General features: G+C 35.5%; 1 protein-coding gene across 1 annotated transcript; it reads left to right on the top strand.

The window, feature by feature from the left end:
• The first annotated feature begins 3,364 nt into the window (after positions 1-3,364).
• Positions 3,365-11,767, top strand: RNF125 (ring finger protein 125). Its single transcript, XM_081322155.1, has 6 exons — positions 3,365-3,571; positions 7,606-7,759; positions 8,004-8,098; positions 8,341-8,431; positions 10,788-10,895; positions 11,561-11,767. The coding sequence occupies exons 1-6, from the start codon at positions 3,378-3,380 to the stop codon at positions 11,651-11,653; spliced, it is 735 nt and encodes a 244-aa protein (XP_081178281.1). The 5' UTR covers positions 3,365-3,377; the 3' UTR covers positions 11,654-11,767.
• Positions 11,768-17,985: the final 6,218 nt, after the last annotated feature.

The following is a 17,985-nucleotide window of genomic DNA, read 5'->3' on the forward strand; positions in this document are numbered from 1 at the left end:
GGGAAAAAGGTGAAGAAATGGAGCAAAGATCAAAATGTGAGCTGCCCAAAAAGGAAAAAAATAAATCAAAGATATGTAAATGTGCACTTTGGCTGCAACTACACCATTTTATAGAGACATGAAAATACAAAAAAGAAACACAACTGTAATTTTCCAGAAGGATTATATTATTTAAAAATGGGATACAAGCACATATAAAACTACTGTTTTTCAAACATGTTCCTATAGTTCAAAATACATACATTTATTGAATTTATATAATTGCCCATCTTGCTTCTGCTGCCTGGTCCTGTTATATTGCTAGACAGCTTCTCAGAGTCCATTTGTTCCCCTGCACTTTGGGAGTTGGGTGGTTCTTAAAATATGATTGATAGATAAATTTATGGCCTTGCAAGTCTCACTGTTGGCTTCCAAATGGCAACAATAACATAATGTAGCAATATGCGTATCAATTTTATTAATTTTACTAATAATTCAAGATTGGGTGGATCCCTGCAACATGATGAACTATAAGCCGTGGTTTACAAATCACAATGGTGTAGTTCACACAATCAAACATAATATGAATGAAGAAATTTCAATCTGTCCTTCTCATAATATGAAATAATGAAAGGCCAGCCATATTACTGTGCACACATACTTGAATATGGATCCTATATACTCATACCTAGATTTAACTGAAATCTGTTGAGAAAGAAATGAAACTGCTTTGAAGTTTAACTCTTTTAAAAATAGTAGAACAATTTAGGTTGGATCACCTAGCCCTCCTGGGTAGGCTAAGCAAAGTAGGACTTAGTTAATACTTGGATTAGAAGTTTTCATGAAATACTAGGACTGTACACTAGGTTGAGAAGTAAATAATAATCCTGAGAGAAGACAATGTCAACCCATTTCCTGTGATACTAGGAGCTGAATGAGCATTTAAAGTAGGATGGTAGGCTAGAAAACAAACAGCATGATACACAAGGGAAACTTGTGAATAAATTAGTATCTAAAGTATTGTGAAAAAAAGTAGGGAAGTATATGATCCTATTAACTCTTGAGTTATTTATAAAAAAATAATAAAAGTAGGATAAAATAATAATTGCAGAACAGAAGAGGAAGAACTGGAGAAAATCACAAAATACAAGGACATGCAAAAAGAAATAGAATGACCGTGACAAAAGAAATCAAAGTAGTACAAATATTAATAGGCACTTTGTGTGCAATCCCAAAACAACTGAAGCACCACTTGAACACTATCAGCATTGACAAGATCACTATCTGTCAATTGCAAAATGCAGCTTTACTTGTAACAGCAGACATCTAATGCAGTTAAATAGGATCTGTCTATCCCAGGTTGTTAGGAAAGACTGGCTAGGTTGATAAAAATGCCAAATCCAGTACTGAAATTTCTGGCTTACCATGCAACCAACCATAATAATAATAAAAGAGGAAAAGAAAACCATTTGGTGAACACTTAGCTTGGGCATTAAGCCAAGTGCCAACTGATTCTGAGGGTAAAGGCAGAGCCAGTACATGGGAAAATGAGGAAGGTATAGTTGTCCTCCTGGATTTTGAATAGGAACACTGCTAATGTTTTATGTTCATTTGTAGACCAGCATGTAAATCACTTCCAGGAAACAAAATGAAGCATAATAGTCTCATTTGCAAGTTGCACCAAGCCACACCTCCCATCACCCGGTTTGCTCCCACAGAGTCGGCCTCCTCAGGGTGCCATCGGCAAGGCAGGGGGAGAGCCTTCTCTGTGGGCGCACTGACCCTCTGGAACGAACTGCCCCCGGAGCTGCGGATGGCCCCTGACCTTAGGTCCTTCTGCCGTGACCTAAAGACCTGGTTATTCCAACAAGCGGGCCTGGACTGATCATGGTTTTTAAATTTGGTTTTTTATTGGTTTAAATTGTTCTTATTTCTTATATCGTTTAATCCTCTTTTAATTTTTGTATTTATATCTTTTAACTTTTTATTGTTGTGGGCCGCCCTGAGCCCTCAGGGAGAAGGGCGGCATATAAATTTAATAAACCTTAAACCTTAAAGACATAAAACTATATATTTATTTATTTGCTGTAAGCCAATCTCATTGGTTTACAATGTAAAAGCATTGCAACTGTCAAAGATAAGTATTCCCAAAACAATAAAATTAAAGTACAAAGTAAAATCATAGTTCCAAGAAGGGGGAGGCAGAAGCCAAATGGGGGGGGGGGAAGAGATGAGGTTGGCTCTACCACCTCCAGTGTGATAGTCCCCTGGGGCCCCAAGCTATCTGTTAGAGCCAGGTCTAAAGGAGCCAATTTAAGGTCAGGAGAGTGGGCCAGATTTCACCTCAAGGAAGACGATATTCCAAAGGGCAGGGACCACTGTAAGGAAGTCTCTTATCCTGCACCCCGCCAACCAAAATTCCTTGACTGATAAGATCCATAGGCCAGTCTCACCAGGGCGAGATGGTTTCTCTACTAAAATAAGCCATAAACTATGATCTCAGTTCACATGGCCTGTGTCTTGCTGTGTTCTGGGAATCTAGTAATTGCTTATAATCTGGTTTTTAAAATATTTCTGCAAACTTACAAATAAAATATGAACAAGGAAATATTTGGGTTAGTATGATTTACTGATTAGGCTAACTAAAACCATTACCTCAAGGCAACATCTGAATTTAAGTGTGTAGTTTCAGAAAAGGACCATTGCTTAGTGTTTTCCCTTGTAGATTTCGTCCTTTTTCTCAAGATTTAGTTTAGTTTTTGTACATTCGTTCAGCTGGGAGAGAGAGAGAGAGAGAGAGAGAGAGAGAGAGAAGCTCGGTCACGAAATGGGTAGTTTGTTTCCTGATCACAATAATGGGTGACACCCGCACGTAGCAAAGAGTATTTCAGAGTTCAATCCGGACACTCCGGGAAACAAATTCCCTTCGACCCAGTAAAGAATCATTTTTGGCCATCTATGCAGAGGCCATTGGCAAATCATTGGGGGTCCCAGGAAAAACAAAACAAAACATTGCGCCAGCCAATAAAGGAAGCCACTTTGTTATCTGAAGGTTTCAGATTTCACTGCGCCGGATGGGACGGGCCTCGCCACCCCCCACGAAAGCTTGCGCAGGTTTTCGACTCTGCAGCCGCGGCTGAGCGTCTCCGGGATTTCTTCCCCGAAGAGGTCCAAGTCGGGGAGCTCGACGCTTTTGTTTTGCTTCAAGGCGAAACCCTGCAAAACTGCTACAATTCTGGTTGTAAAGCATTTGAGCAGTGCGCCTCCTGCACAACAGCCGCGAGCACCATCGCTATATGTGCCCTGTTCACCGCCCTGAGTCCTTCGGGAGAAGGGCGGTATACAAATATAATAAACAACTTAAACTTAAACTTAAAGCGTGAGAGCTCGTTTAGGCGATGGGATCGGTGCTAAGCAGCGACGGACGGGAGACGGCGAGGACGCCGGATGTTGGCGACCCCCAAGGCAGTATTCAGTTCCTACAACCGTCAGATCGAGCAGGAGACGTGGGAAAGCAGCCAATTCCCTCTTTCGAGTGCGCCATCTGCTTGGAAGTGTTCGAGCAGCCTGTAAGGACCAAATGTGGCCACGTGTAAGTGCAACTTCTCCGAGTTAATTCAGGTTGGGAAAACGGGAGCCGAACCGTACTTTGTTTCCTTCTTTGGGAAACGTGTGGGAGGAAGTACAGATTGTCTTCTACTCACGTGTAAAACGTTGCTTCTATTGATGTCTGCTGTGCTTTGCGATGCAAACGTATTGGAAATACAAGTCCCAGGTGTTATGTACAGGTAAATTCAGTAAGAACATTTAAGGTTTTTCTTAAAATCAAAGAACGAAAAAAATGTTCGTCCGTTTCCTCTATCTGCATTTAGCTCCAGATTTGGTCGAACTAAGCTCCATGAATGATTTTAGTTTTAACCAAGAGAATTTATCTCGAGGATGGCATTAGAAAAACAAAATGTACTTTTTCCTATGCCGAAAAAGAAAGGAAAATTAAATTTGAATCAAACTATATTGCTGAAACAGAGGCTGATTCATTCCTCTGATTCTTTAATATTTTGATAAGCTAAACAAGATGTTCTGGCAGAAGAGAACTAATATCCTGTTATAGGTATTTTTTATACGTGATTTTGGTTAAAAAAGTTTATATTTTGAAAAGGAAATCATTTTTATATTTGTGTCATGTGATCCTAGCAGAACACAAATAATATAAAATAAAAATACTGTTGTGGAAGCCAGCCCTAAATTTTAGTTGCCTTCTCAAAAGATAATTGGTTTTTTTGATGAACATCTTATTTTTTCTTTTGGGTAAATAGTTAAATGTTCAATGATTAGCAGCCTCACACCCTTTTCTCTCCAAGAAATTTAGATGAAACAAAACCCTTCTCGCACAAATTAAAACAGATGCAGCTTAATGTGCTTGATTGGCTAAACAATGTTTTGACTGCCATCCCTGTTTCAGCTTAGATATGTTTTCCTTCCGATAGCTTTCTATCAATGCAAACCATAATTTATTATTTATGACATTGGACAAACCTTAAAATCCATTTGATTGAGCCAGAACTCAAACAACACTATGGGCTTGTCATAAAATTCATTCAGGTCAGACTAGAACATTGGTAATGGTGAGTTCTATTCCTGCTTTAGGCATGAAGCCACCCGGGGAACCTTGGGCCAGTCACTTCCCCTCAACACAGAAAAGAGGCAATGGCAAACCCAAAAATCTTTGCCAAGTGAACTGCCATGGAAATTTAGTAGTTTTGGGCCCATCATACCCATTCAACCCAGCCTATATCTAAAAATTGTTACCTTGGTTTTTGTTAATTTAAGTCACCTTTTGCTTTTTGAAAGAAAGACAGGATGTAAATAGAATGAATATATTTTTAAAGATCTATAAAACTGTCCTTATAATATTAAAACCTACCCAGGAAAAATAAGATAAATTGCAAATGTAATGTAAATTGCATTTCTTTTAACAACTCCAAGACAGAATGCTTGTTACAGGTCATCCTGATAGCACCTTTTGTTTTGCATATGAGTTTCTAATTTCTAATTTGCAAGCTTTTCTAGAGTAAATTTGGTCAGTCTGATTTAATCCAGTCAGGATTCAGAAAGCTTTCTTGAGGTGTCTTTTCATTCCTGTGAAAGTTCCTTAAAATGCAGGTGTCCAGGCAGAGAGGACGCAAGGTGGGGGGAAACACCTCTTTGGTGCCAATAACAGGCAGCCAAAAATCTCACCTCTCTGAAACAGCACTGACACCAAAGGAGCCATAAAGGGCAGAGGCTGCTCTCACAATAGGCTGGGAGTTGGTTGAGGACAATGTTGTACATTCATGATGGGTGGGTGCTCTCCTACCAGAGCAAGCAGGACATGGCAATGAGACCTCGATGAATATACTGAGCCCTTTGACCTATTCAAGTGTATCCCCAAAGCTACTAGTTATATCCATGCATTCTCCTAACTGATAATGTATTTTTCTTATTTTGTTATATATACTACCAAGACATTGGAAATTAAAGAAGAAATAAAGGCAGGATACAAACAAACCAATAGCATAAGAAACAAATACAGGGAAAAAATTACCAGGCAAGAAGCAAGGAAAATAGCAACTTCTAATACCAACACAGTATTTGTATAAAAATATAAATATATTTCTAGTATTTAGGAGACAGAATAGATTTTAAATCTATTCAAATTCATATTTCTGCAAAAATGATTTTGTTATAGATTGACATACTTAGGAATTAAGTGATTAGGGGAGCTGAACTACCACAGATTTATCATGGCTTAGTGTTAACAATGGTTGAGGTGCTTACCTAATGAATATAACCAAGAAAACTAATCAACTCAATTTTAGTAGTCCATTTCTTGTTTGATTAATATTCCAACAACATTTGCATTGGTTAGCTTGCTGGCATTAGTTTTTTTTCCTCTCCTCCTGGCCAGTTTGTTATCAAAAAGTATCACACGTACCCTGGTAGAGAAAAAGAAAATGGAGAAGCAGAAATTAGGGTCATTCTATTTTGTAAAAGGTCCTGCACTGTTTTCCAGGTTCAGGCATCACATTAAATTAAGGCTGGTCTTGCTGTCAGTAATGTAGTTAATAATTGTGGCTGATAAGGCATCACCTAATCAAACACTAATCTTGTTTTTAGGTTTAGATGACATAGGCAACAAACCCAGACAGTAATGCTCAGTGCATTATTGATTAACAAATCATGCCACATTAGTATTTGGATATACGCATAATATTAAACTGAGCCTGATAATCCACATTGTGGCTAAGCAATGTGAAAGTAGTAAAAAAAATATGAAAATAGAGGTGGGTGAACCATGGTTGATCGCTTAGTGTGATGCTTAAATCTAGGCCTGACAATTGTCAGTTTAAGACATTTTGTCATTTTCTGCAGTACCAGATGAGTTAGCTAGAGTTACTACCAACTTAATTTATACATCAAATGTAGAGAGTAAGGAAGATTACCTTGATGGAGATATTCAGGGCCCATTAGCGACACAAAAAAAAAAGACTGATGCATCTTCTATGCTTTTTAATTGATTGTAATTCACCCTACCTATGACTGTAATATTTGATTTATCTGATTCTTCTATTACATATATATTTTTAAAGTTCATAGAGCAGTATGAGTACTCAGCTTTGGGATTTAATTAACATTAACCTATGTCCTAATTATTTGTTTAAATTTTATATTTTGCCAATCTTGTTTTTTACAGTATTCCGATATGTTATTATGATGTCTGTTCAATTTACTATACAGGACAATAACCCAGGCCTAAATTCCTCACTACAAAGACTTTTTTTTGTTCAAATGATTTTTTCCAGATTTCAGGAGTTAGATTGTACACACACACACACACACACACAAACACACAGTAATACTAATACAATTCTGCTGTATTTTAAGCTGAGAGAGCTTTGGAAAGGATTGAAAAAGTGCTATTTTAGCTTTTGTTACAATAAGCTTAAACACATATTTTATCATTCTCTCAGTACTACCCACAGTACTACCCATATTTCTGCCATTTGGCAGAAATATCTATAGTTATATAGCATATCAATGCAAGGCTATATGAATCAGCTAATTTCATTCAGTCACAGATAATCATTTCAGAAATACAGTGGTCTTCCCCATTACGTGCTCCAGGATTTGATTTACATATGCAGCTTGATTGACTGATTCAATTTGAGAAAACTCAAGAGGAAGTATATTGTGAAGAAAATATAAATATAGGACATTTTCATTCATGAAATTTATTACTGCAAATTATGCATACAAATGAGAGCAAAATTAAAACTGAAGCCTCTTTATGTTCTTTTTGTAGCACTAACCTCTCATATTAAAGTTGTATTACAAGTCACTTATTTTCAGTCACTAATAGGCAAGTACTTTGATGCTAATTTGTACCAAGGTAATGCAGAGACAGCCTTATATCAAACCATACTATCTTCTGTAGCTATTCTTTATCAGTAGTCCAACAGATTGGGGTGCTCAAATAAAGAAAACTATTAACAGACAGAAATCATTCTTAGGATGTGTCCATATTTTAGATTGCTTTCCTTAAAATAAGAGTTTTGTAGAGAAACATTTTATTTTTCTCTTTGACAGATTTTGTCACACTTGTATTACCACATGTTTAAGACATCATACATGGACATGTCCATATTGCAGAGCACATCTTTCTTCTGAAGGGATTCCAGCGACTGATATTCTAAAAATGATGAAAAATACACACCAAAACTGTACAGAATGTAAAACACAGGTAAATAATGATTGATACTCCATAATTTACTTTCAGATTAACAACTTTCTAAACCATATTCCTATACACACTTTTTCAAAGTAATTTATATTGAGTTGTAAGCAATGTGTGATACTCATCTGAGAGAAATTTGAACTGGCCTTGCTTTGTAACCTCACTTTTATGAAAATCAAAATTATTTTTTAAAATATTAACCTGTAAGTGTAAATTTTTACCTAACAAGGTATGTCTTTGCATGTTTCAGGTGTGCCTTAGTGAAATGAGAGCTCATTTGAAGACTTGTGGTCAATATATAGAAAAATATGGGCCTCTACAAGAAGTTGCATACTCTGAAACAAGGTAAATTACATCTTAGTAAAATTAAGGATAGACAGTTCTGTAGATTTATTAACTGTTTTAGCTTTTCATATCCCAGCAGCTTGGGTGTGAATACTAAAACTTGCTATGGAGAGACAATGTTGTAGTCTTATTTCTCAGGAGCAGATTGATTCACTGTCCAAAATAGCTACCAATTGAAGAATGTATTTAGTAGTTAACATTGAAAATGTGGGTATTTATACATGTCTCTTCATTGTTTTCAGGTATCCTTGTCCTTTCTGTCAGCATGAATTGGATGAAAATGATCTCTTGGACCATTTTCTCACTTTTCACAGAACTGAAAGAAGACCACTGGTAACTTTATAATCACTTTTATGATAAATTAGATAAATGTACATATGTACATTATGATATGTTAATAACTGATATTTCTTAAAAACAATACATCTGATGAAAAAGTATCTCTGCAGCTTGCTGACTAAGGAAGGTCTTGTGAAACGTGGATTTCAAAGGCTCCAGAATTAAAACTTCTCATCCATGGTATCATAGAAATACTCTGGAATTCTTTTAAATTTTTCATTAGCATAAGATGGTTCTCCTGTTTGTTTCATCTTGGCAATCTTGCATGTTTGAAAATCTATTATGACTCTTCCTGTAGTATGTTATTTTCTTCATTGTAACCATGTATTAGTGTGCTTCTTTGATCAGAGAAATTGAAATAAACATAGATTTAGAAAGAGGGCATTTACAGTAATCAAACAACTGTTAAATAATCATTCACTGTGATCAAATGCAATAATGTTAATTCTCAATTTCAAATTGTAAATTATTTTCTTAGATTAAAATATATTTTAAAGCTTCATTGAGGTCTTAAACTTACTTGAGAGAACTGCCAGCATATGTCAGAAGAAAAATAATTCAGTAATTAAAACTACCCATGGCTACAAAACATTCATCCATGGAAGAGGTTTCCTTTATATCTGTAATTGGGCAGAGGCCTATTCTGAGTTGTGTTCCAAAAATCCAGTGCTGGATTTTTAATAAATAAAGTAAAAAAAATATAGCACAGTACAGTGCTGGTTGTTGTAATCTGTAACAGCTGGCTATTCTGCTGCATTTCTACATGTTGTATCTGTCCATGAATTAGTATGAGTGTAACTGTACATTCAGTTAGATAAAATAGAGTGATGTGAAGTATCCTTATAGTTTGGAACCATACTTTCTATAAAAACAAATTCATGGCTGGGCTCACACATCACCAACCATGCATGTTGATTTATGATCACATTTGGGGCCAGGATTGTGGTCTAAGTTAGTGCAGTTGTAAAGAGATATGATGTGACCACACCAATTTATGATGGCAATCCAAGCATTTCCTATTGTCGTTAACCAAGAACTGTGGGTTGTTAAATTAGTACACATCCCAATGCAAGACATTCCAGTTTTGGTCCCTCCTAGCCTCGAGCCTCAGTAAGGTAAGGGATTGCCTCCTCTTCCCCATCTCTGCTCTTTAGACACCCTACACCTTGTTTTGCAGGATGGCAAGCAGCTTCAGTACCCCATCTCCTTTTTGGACCCAATTTTTCTGATGAACATTTGCTACATGTGGCTCCTTGAGCCTTCGGAATGCTGTGTTTTTGCAAAACTGACTTTAGAAAATCAGTGGAAAATAGGGAGGTGGGGGGGGAATTGAACTATCCTTGTGGTTGTAAGTATGAGCACGCTGCCAAGCAACCAAATTTTGATCATGTGACCACTTCAACAACTCTAATTTTGGGCATGGATCAAAAGTCCATTTTTTTACCCATGCAATAATTTTGAAACATAAGTGGAAAAATACCTGTAAATTTTAGGTTGTTTTGCTTTGGTATTTTGCTTACTGTAGGAGAAAACTATATTTATTCTCTGGAATGTTTGAAATTTAGAGATTATATCATAGGAATTTTCCTGAAATGGCAGGAGACATATATTTGCAAAATCGCTGTTGTGGTGGGGAATTTTGTTTTTGTTTGCTTTGTGCCTTTGTCATCTTTTTGACTGGGCAAACACCTGAACATGTTCCTGCAAATATTTTGGCAGTTTTTTAGAAGCAATTTGCCATAGCTTCTTCTTTCCTTGGGCTGAGAGAGGGTATATAACTAGCTCAGGGTCACCCAGCTGGCTTTGTGCCTAAGGCAGGACTAGAACTCATTCTTCCAGTGATGTGCTAATCCCTACACCAAACAGACCTCTCTCAGTATATGGTGGTTATAACCAGTCAGAAAACACTATAAACGGGTGAGGGTGTTTTCCCCAACCATGTAGGATCGAGAAGCATTTTTGGAAATAAAAATGATGCTACATGTTTACCTTACCATGCCAGGTTCCCATTTATGTTCTAAGTTAAAAAAAGTTTGTTAGAAGGAGCCTGTTTACTAAGGAATATGTCCATGGGTTTAATGTATTCTCCCCATGATCTAAATAGATAACAGGACCAACTGCTTTTGCAGACAGGATATTTACATTCCGGTATAGCATTTGTAATATAGGCTATGGAAGAAATAAACTGAATTTACTGCTGATAGAAAGGGGATAATGTCTAAAAGCTTCTATTCAACCAATAGTAATTTAGATACAATTAACAGTTTTTTTTTCTTTTTCAGTAATAATTCATGTTGTACATAATGACAAAAATTATTATTTATTTCTCCCCACTTTGAACTGTCTACAGTACTGTCCAATTTGTCGTTTATTACCTGGTGGTGGTCCAAGTTACTACATCAGAAATTTTATAAGGCATCTTCAGCTGAGACATACATTCTATTATGAAGATTATATTGTGAGTAAATTATATCATTTTCCCCCTAAAGCCTGCTGAATCTTTATCTGAATTTTTCTTCATCTCTCTGTAGCTCTCATAGTGTATAAGGACATTTGTAGATTCCAAAAGCATTATTTGGTGGATAGGTTGCAAAGACCAAAGAGTTCAGTGGAGAACAGTCTAATTTATATTGAAAGTGCTGTGCGAGAGCAGTTTGTTCAGATGTTTAACAGCAAAATAGAATTTACTGAACAAGTTACCTATATGTGTTTTATTTTTCAAATTACCAGAATCCATTCTTATGCAAAGTTCTCAGAGGAAGATAGGATCCTGTTTGCTCTCTGAATCATGAACCTTCTATTTACAAACCTTTCTAAGAAGCATACTAGGAATTTGTTGTAAAAAGACATCATTCTGCTGGTTTTTTGTGAACTTATTGGGAAATTCATCCAATTATAGTTTCCTTTTATTTGGAACTGTAATTTATAGATTGTCATATGTGTGAGTGACATATCAAGGGGTTACCATCCTAAAATATCTAAGCTGGGTGTAACGTTATTATTGCTAATAAAGTTATTAGCAATAATAAATGTCTACAATTTGGCTGCTTTCACAGCTAAGCAAGATTTTGTTTGTTGCAGTATTTTACTTGAATGTCTGGTTTCTTTTTCTTCTTATTTCAGGACATAAGTATTGTAGAAGAAGTTCTCATTGAAAGAGTTCTGGATAGATCAGTTTTAGAGCATGTACATGTAAATAATCCAGGTACTACATGATCATCAATTTGAAGAGAAGACAAATGGATTACATTATGAATTAAAGCACTGGTTGTTTATGTTATTAACTAATAACATACAAAAAAATTTGAATTGTAAATATTTCATAGGTGAAACATTCTATTTCAGGTATGAAACAACTGTTCCGACCATTCTATTTAAAATTACATTTCAGATTCAAAATGAGATATTTCAAGAATGAAAACTTTTGCGTATAAATTTCCTTAAGTCTATAATTCATTTCTATAATTGCTAATTACATTTAAGTTTCCAAACACCATTATTTTCCTTAAACAGAATATAAACATTAGCATCAAAGAATTGGTTGTGAATTACTGAGATTGAATGCATACCAGAACCCTTCCCAATGCATATATCTTCAGTTCTGTCATTATTCATTAATTTCAGATTTGGAAAACCTACGTTTAAACACTTTAAAGAAATCTGTTTGGGTCTGGTCATTCATCCTGTATGGTAGTACACAAGCCAATCATGGAGTAAGATACATCTTAATGATCAGTTAGTATCCAGATTTTTATACCCACCACAGTATAAAAATACTCAGAGGAAGTTATAAGAACAAAATATATTTACAGCATGAATCTGAAAGCTTGGAAGACTAAACTTCTGGTCCCAGTGACTGACTCAGATTGGATCTTGCAACATTATCCTGGGACAGATATATTTGCCTTCATTCAGGGGAAAAAAATCTTAGTAGAGGAACAGGCTGAATTCAGACCAGAACACTCCACAATAGTTGTTTTACTTTATATATTCTTTAACAATTAACAAATTGCAAGAAACTGTTTACCATATTTATACAACTTAATGCACCTTTTGATTCCATAAATACAAATATTCTGTGGATGAAATTTGGTCAACTTAAATATGGAACCCAGACTTATTTTTGGTTAAGGCTCTACCAAAATACCCATTTGAAAGATTGCACAGGTGTAAATCTTCTTTAACTAAGAGTATACCCACCCATAATGGTGTCAGACAGGGTTGTATCCTAGCCCCAATGCATGATTTATCTGTATGCTATAAAATACTCATCATATACCAAAGATCCATGATAAATTTATTAATATTCTTTTATGTGCTGATGACATGGTTGTAATGGCACATTCCTGAATCCATCTCAGAAATCCATCTACAAAAGCTAAATACCTACTGTGCTCTTAATTCTTTAAGCAGCAATAAAACCAAATTAAAAGTGATGGGTAGTTAGCAGAAAAAGTGTGGAAATATAGCTGGAAGATAAATTGGGAGTCTCTGGAACAGGGGAATTCTTTTACTTGCTTAGTGATTTTACCAGCATTGGGTCACAATTAAATTGTTTTTCAAAAAACTTTGGGAAGAGTTGGGATAAATACTAAAAGATTATACAAATTATTTAACTACATTATCCATGTACTTTTATACTGAAAGTATTAAGGGCAAAAATAGTCCCAATGACCAATGTGCAGAATTGTGGGGCCTTAATAAAAGCTACCCCAACAATTTCAGGTCCGTTTTTTTAAGATATGTACTGGGAACTGATGAGACACTGCACTTTGAGTGGAAACATATCCATTTCTTACATAGCCACTTGATAATTACTTTTCACATACTAGCAGAGGATCCATTCAATGGACTCTGAGAGACTTCCCAAAATATGCTTAGCAGAACAGATAAGTAAGGCCCAGGTCAACTCCTGTGTCAGCCAACTTTCCAGTTATTTCATAACACACATCATCTACTCTCAGGCAGGGAAATTTTTAAACAGCCTTGGATATTAGTATTCCAATCTACATGGAAATATTGGCTAAAAATAATAGGATGGTTGGCTGTGAATAAAACTATTTTTCAACCTGAAAAATACCTATCATTGGGTCTGACACAAATTTTAAGAAGGCCCTATTCTAGAGCAAGCTTTTGAGTTGTTGGACTCCATCCACCACTTGCCATATGAGAGAACCTTCATATAAGGTACTGCAACCATTGAAAATATTTCTCATACCTTGTTTAACTGTCAATTATATGCCCCTATTAAATATTTAAATCATCCCTACTAGAAAGAATAGCCCACAGAGATCTGAACCACAGATTGTCATATATGTTTATAAACTTAGACAGTGGTCCCAAGAACCCAACTCACTGAACAAATTGAGATATCCTGTAAGGGAAATTAATTTGACTCCTTGTGTTAATACAGATATTTTATCACTCTATTTCCTCCTATCTATCTTACTCCAGAATTAGATATTACTATATTTTACTTCATTTTATTGATAAGGCTTTAAGACTAATCAATCAATAAACAACTATTCCTATGCTGCTCTTCATATAGAAGCAGTTGCAGTTTCTTAAAGTTGAAGCCGATGCATGAAACAGCATCTTCAAATTGTGACTAAAGCTAATAACTTTCTGTAACTTAGCTCCACATGTGTTAGATGACTTTTTCGTTTAAAAATGGAAAAGAGGGCTGGAGGATAAGTTGCATTATTGTGGCTTCTTCATTCAGTTTTGATCACAATGGGGTGTGATGTCACTAGACATAAGCCTGTCAGAGATCTCAATCTGCTACACTAACATTTCAGAGTTCTCACACTTGCCACTGCAATGCTTTACAAATTCTGATTCTGGAAGGTAGATTCCAGAAAGTCCCATACAATGAACGCCTTTGTTTCTACAAATCAAGAGCTATTGAAACAAGTAATGTACTTTTCTATTGTCAGTGTTACCATGAACTGTGATAAATGAATTTTAACTACACCTTTATTACCTCAGGTTTTAGTTTGCACTAACTTTACATTAAGTTACCTTCTAGCTCATTAGAATTCTATACCCTTGTACTGTAATGTCATCAGGTTCTCTCTTAACTGCTGGTAAGATCTGTCAGGGCCTTGCCAGGAACAGTTCCATTTGATATTTTAAAGTAGCTTAATTTGCCTTACATTTATGTATGTATGTATATTTAATTTATATGTTTCCCATCTTGCCAAAGGTGACTCTTGGTGGCTTCAATCAATTAATCAAAATGCCAATATAAAACATTAAAACAATAAATGAAAGAATGAAATGTGAATTAAAATTGACCATGATGGAGAGGAAGGGAGAAAGATGTGCATGGGGAAGAAGTGGAGTCTTGTCTTTATCCACCCTTAGCCACCTCCAGAATGACATAACTCCATTGCAGGCCAGTTGGCAGAACCAGATGTTCAGGCCCTTTTGGAAGGCCAAAAGGGTGGGTGAAGATCTTGCTTCAGCTGGGGTGGAGGTGGGGGGGCACAATGTTCCAGAGGGCAGAAATAGTATTTTTAACATATTTTATCTCAATTTTTGTTCTTCAAGACCATGTTGCAAAATTAAAAATACAGAACAGTGTTAATGCGTCCATAAATAATAGTACTGATATACATTATGTAAAAGGAGGAAAATCTACTTTCTCAGCCCAGCTCACTTCACAGGATTGTTGTGAGAAAAATAGGAAGGAGTTTTATATATGTTTGCCGTCCTGAGTTACTTATGAAGTTATTTTTATAGCGGGATAAAAATCAAATAAGGTAACAGTAAATTGAAGACATCTAACAGTTTCTATAAGCTAAGACTATAAATAAAACCTTTGCTACAAGTATTGTTTAGCGACTGCCTTGTACAGCAACTTTTTGCAATGACACTGGTGATGAAAAAGTAACTGTGACCAGTCCTCACATCTATAACCTTCATAGATCTCTAATGCAAGGGAAACTGAAGTAAGATTATAATCAGTGTTGCAATATTACTTAGTGATCAATTTGCTTAATGAACAAGTTGCTGGTCCTAATTTCTTTCCTTTCACCTTTTCCAGTATTAAGAGCCTTATACAGGCATCTAGACCTTTCCATAATGTGTACAAAGTAGAATAATGTGAGCCTTGTTATTTGTGCCTTGAGCGGGAACTAGGGGTGATTTGTTCAACAAATTTGTTTTCATTTGCTTGTTTTTTTAGCTGTTCACAATATTCTCAAGAATCTTCTACAACAGCAAAACTCAAAAGCATCAATATTCTTCCTTTAAAATACAACTTTTATTTTCATATTGTGTCATAGGTAATACTATTAGTGCACTATTCTGTATTTTTTAAGCATCAGAGCATTTTGAGTATCTTTTCCAAGTCCTTCATACCATAGTTCAGGGGTGTCACTACGGGCCAGTTGTGTCACGCACATGCTGCACCCAACCCAGCTCTGACAATGCAAAAAAAGTCACGATACATCACGTGACACGGCAGGTTTGACACCCGTGCTGTAGTTTTACCAAATGTTAGTCTGTGGTATATTTCTTGACTGCTTTACTGTTGATAATTATTCCTAAAAGGCAAAAACTATCACCAATACCTTTGTTGTCAGTTCTAAGGCTGGTTTTTTTTTATGGAAAAGTTTTACAGTACATTTTAAACATATACTCCTTCCCTCCCCCCCACACCCCCTCCCTCCCCCCTCCCCCCAGAGCTGAATACAGGGTATTGCCTCTAACAAACAAGCTAAAATATGCTAACCAACTATAAATACGCTTTAAATCCTATCGCACTTTAACTCCACTTAAACATAATTAAATAATAATACATCTTATAATTCTAATATTCATTCATATGCTAGGTGAAATTTTTTAGTCCCATATTCTGAATATAATCAATCCATCTTCTCCATTCCGAGATATATCTCTGTTGCGATTGTTCTTTCAAATATGCTGAAATTTTTGCCATTTCTGCCAAGTTTGAAACTTTTAAAGTCCACTCTTCTATAGTAGGCAGTTCCTCCTTCTTCCAATATTGCGAAACCAAAAGTCTTGCTGCCGTTATTAAATTCAACATCAATTTAGTTTCTATAACAGTACAATCAGTAATAATACCCAGTAGAAATAACTCTGGAGTAAACCTTATCTTTTTCTTAAATATCTTCTGCATATTCCACCAAATTTTAATCGAGAAAGCTTTAACACTTTTACAAGTCCACCACATATGGTAATACGTTGCGTCCTCGCAACCACACCTCCAACATTTAGGCTGATAATTTGGATACATACATGCTAATTTTTTAGGATCTAAGTGCCATCTATAAAACATTTTATAAAAATTCTTAAGTTTTGTGCCTGGGTAAATTTTACGTTTCTGACCCAAATTTTTCCCCAAACATCCATCGTTATTGGCTCTTGAATATTCTGGGCCCATTTTATCATACAATCTTTAACAAGTTCCGTTTCTGAATCTATTTCTATCAATGCATTATATATCATTCTTATATGTGCTTGACTTTGATCTCTAATTTGTTTTACCAGATTTTCATTTGCTGTTGAAATGCCAATTTTCTGATCTTCTTTCCATCTAGCTTGTATCTGGCCATACTGAAACCAAGTTTGTACTATTTTCCCTTCTTTTAAAGTATAAAATGGCTTTAATTGCCATACATTCCTTTCCAGTCTGAGAATATCTTTATATGTAGTCACATCATGTTTAAATCCCAGACTTATATTTTCTATCGCATATTTAGGTATTGCCCAAATTGGTATTTTATAATTTAACTTGTATCGGTATTTTTTCCAAACTCGCAACAGAGCATACCTTAATATATGTGTCTTAAAGATATTATCCACCTTTTTATCATACAATATGCATGCCAACCATATAATAAATCACATCCCTCAATATTCAATAATTTTCTTCATATCTAAACAGATTTTCATTTAATCTCCAAGATCTCCTATCTCCCTTCCCCTTGTCCAATTCCATCCATACCGGACTGTGGTCTGATAAGATTCTTGGACATATCTTGATCTTCTTAACCCTAGAAAAAAAATCATTAGTAGTTAATACAAAGTCAATCCTGGAGAAAGATTGATGTCTGTCAGAAAAAAAAGTAAAATCCCTTTCTTCCACGTTTCGTTCTCTAAATATCTCTCAGTTCCAGATCGTCTTTCATAGGCAATCTAGCATGATTTGGAGTGCTTTTAAAAGGTCCTTTTTTATCTTTTTGTGTGTCCAATACTCTATTCCAGTCTCCCATTAAAATACATGATTTATAATCCCATTGAATTATTTTAGTATGGTAGAAGTTTATAAAATTCTCCTTGCTGTTGATTAGGTGCATATAATCCAATTAAAAGTATTTTCTTCCCTTCTATTAAAAGTTCAATTATAATATATCTTCCTTGTTTATCTGCTTCAATTAAGTTAGCTGTTAAATTCTTCTTCACGTAAATGACTACACCATTTTTCTTTTCTGGAGCAGATGCGATAAACTGCATACCCAATCTAGAGTTTATCAAATATTTTTGATCAGACACACGGATATGCGTTTCCTGCAAGCATA

The sequence above is a fragment of the Vipera berus genome (assembly GCF_964194415.1).
Source record: "Vipera berus genome assembly, chromosome: 3".
Classification (NCBI taxonomy): domain Eukaryota; kingdom Metazoa; phylum Chordata; class Lepidosauria; order Squamata; family Viperidae; genus Vipera; species Vipera berus.

Excerpts from the sequence above, each read along its gene's own strand:
- RNF125 (XM_081322155.1), top strand. The coding sequence starts at position 3,378 with ATGGGATCGGTGCTAAGCAGCGACGGACGGGAGACGGCGAGGACGCCG. Across the intron at positions 3,572-7,605 it reads AGGACCAAATGTGGCCACGT|ATTTTGTCACACTTGTATTA; the intron begins GTAAGTGCAACT and ends TCTCTTTGACAG. Across the intron at positions 7,760-8,003 it reads GTACAGAATGTAAAACACAG|GTGTGCCTTAGTGAAATGAG; the intron begins GTAAATAATGAT and ends TGCATGTTTCAG.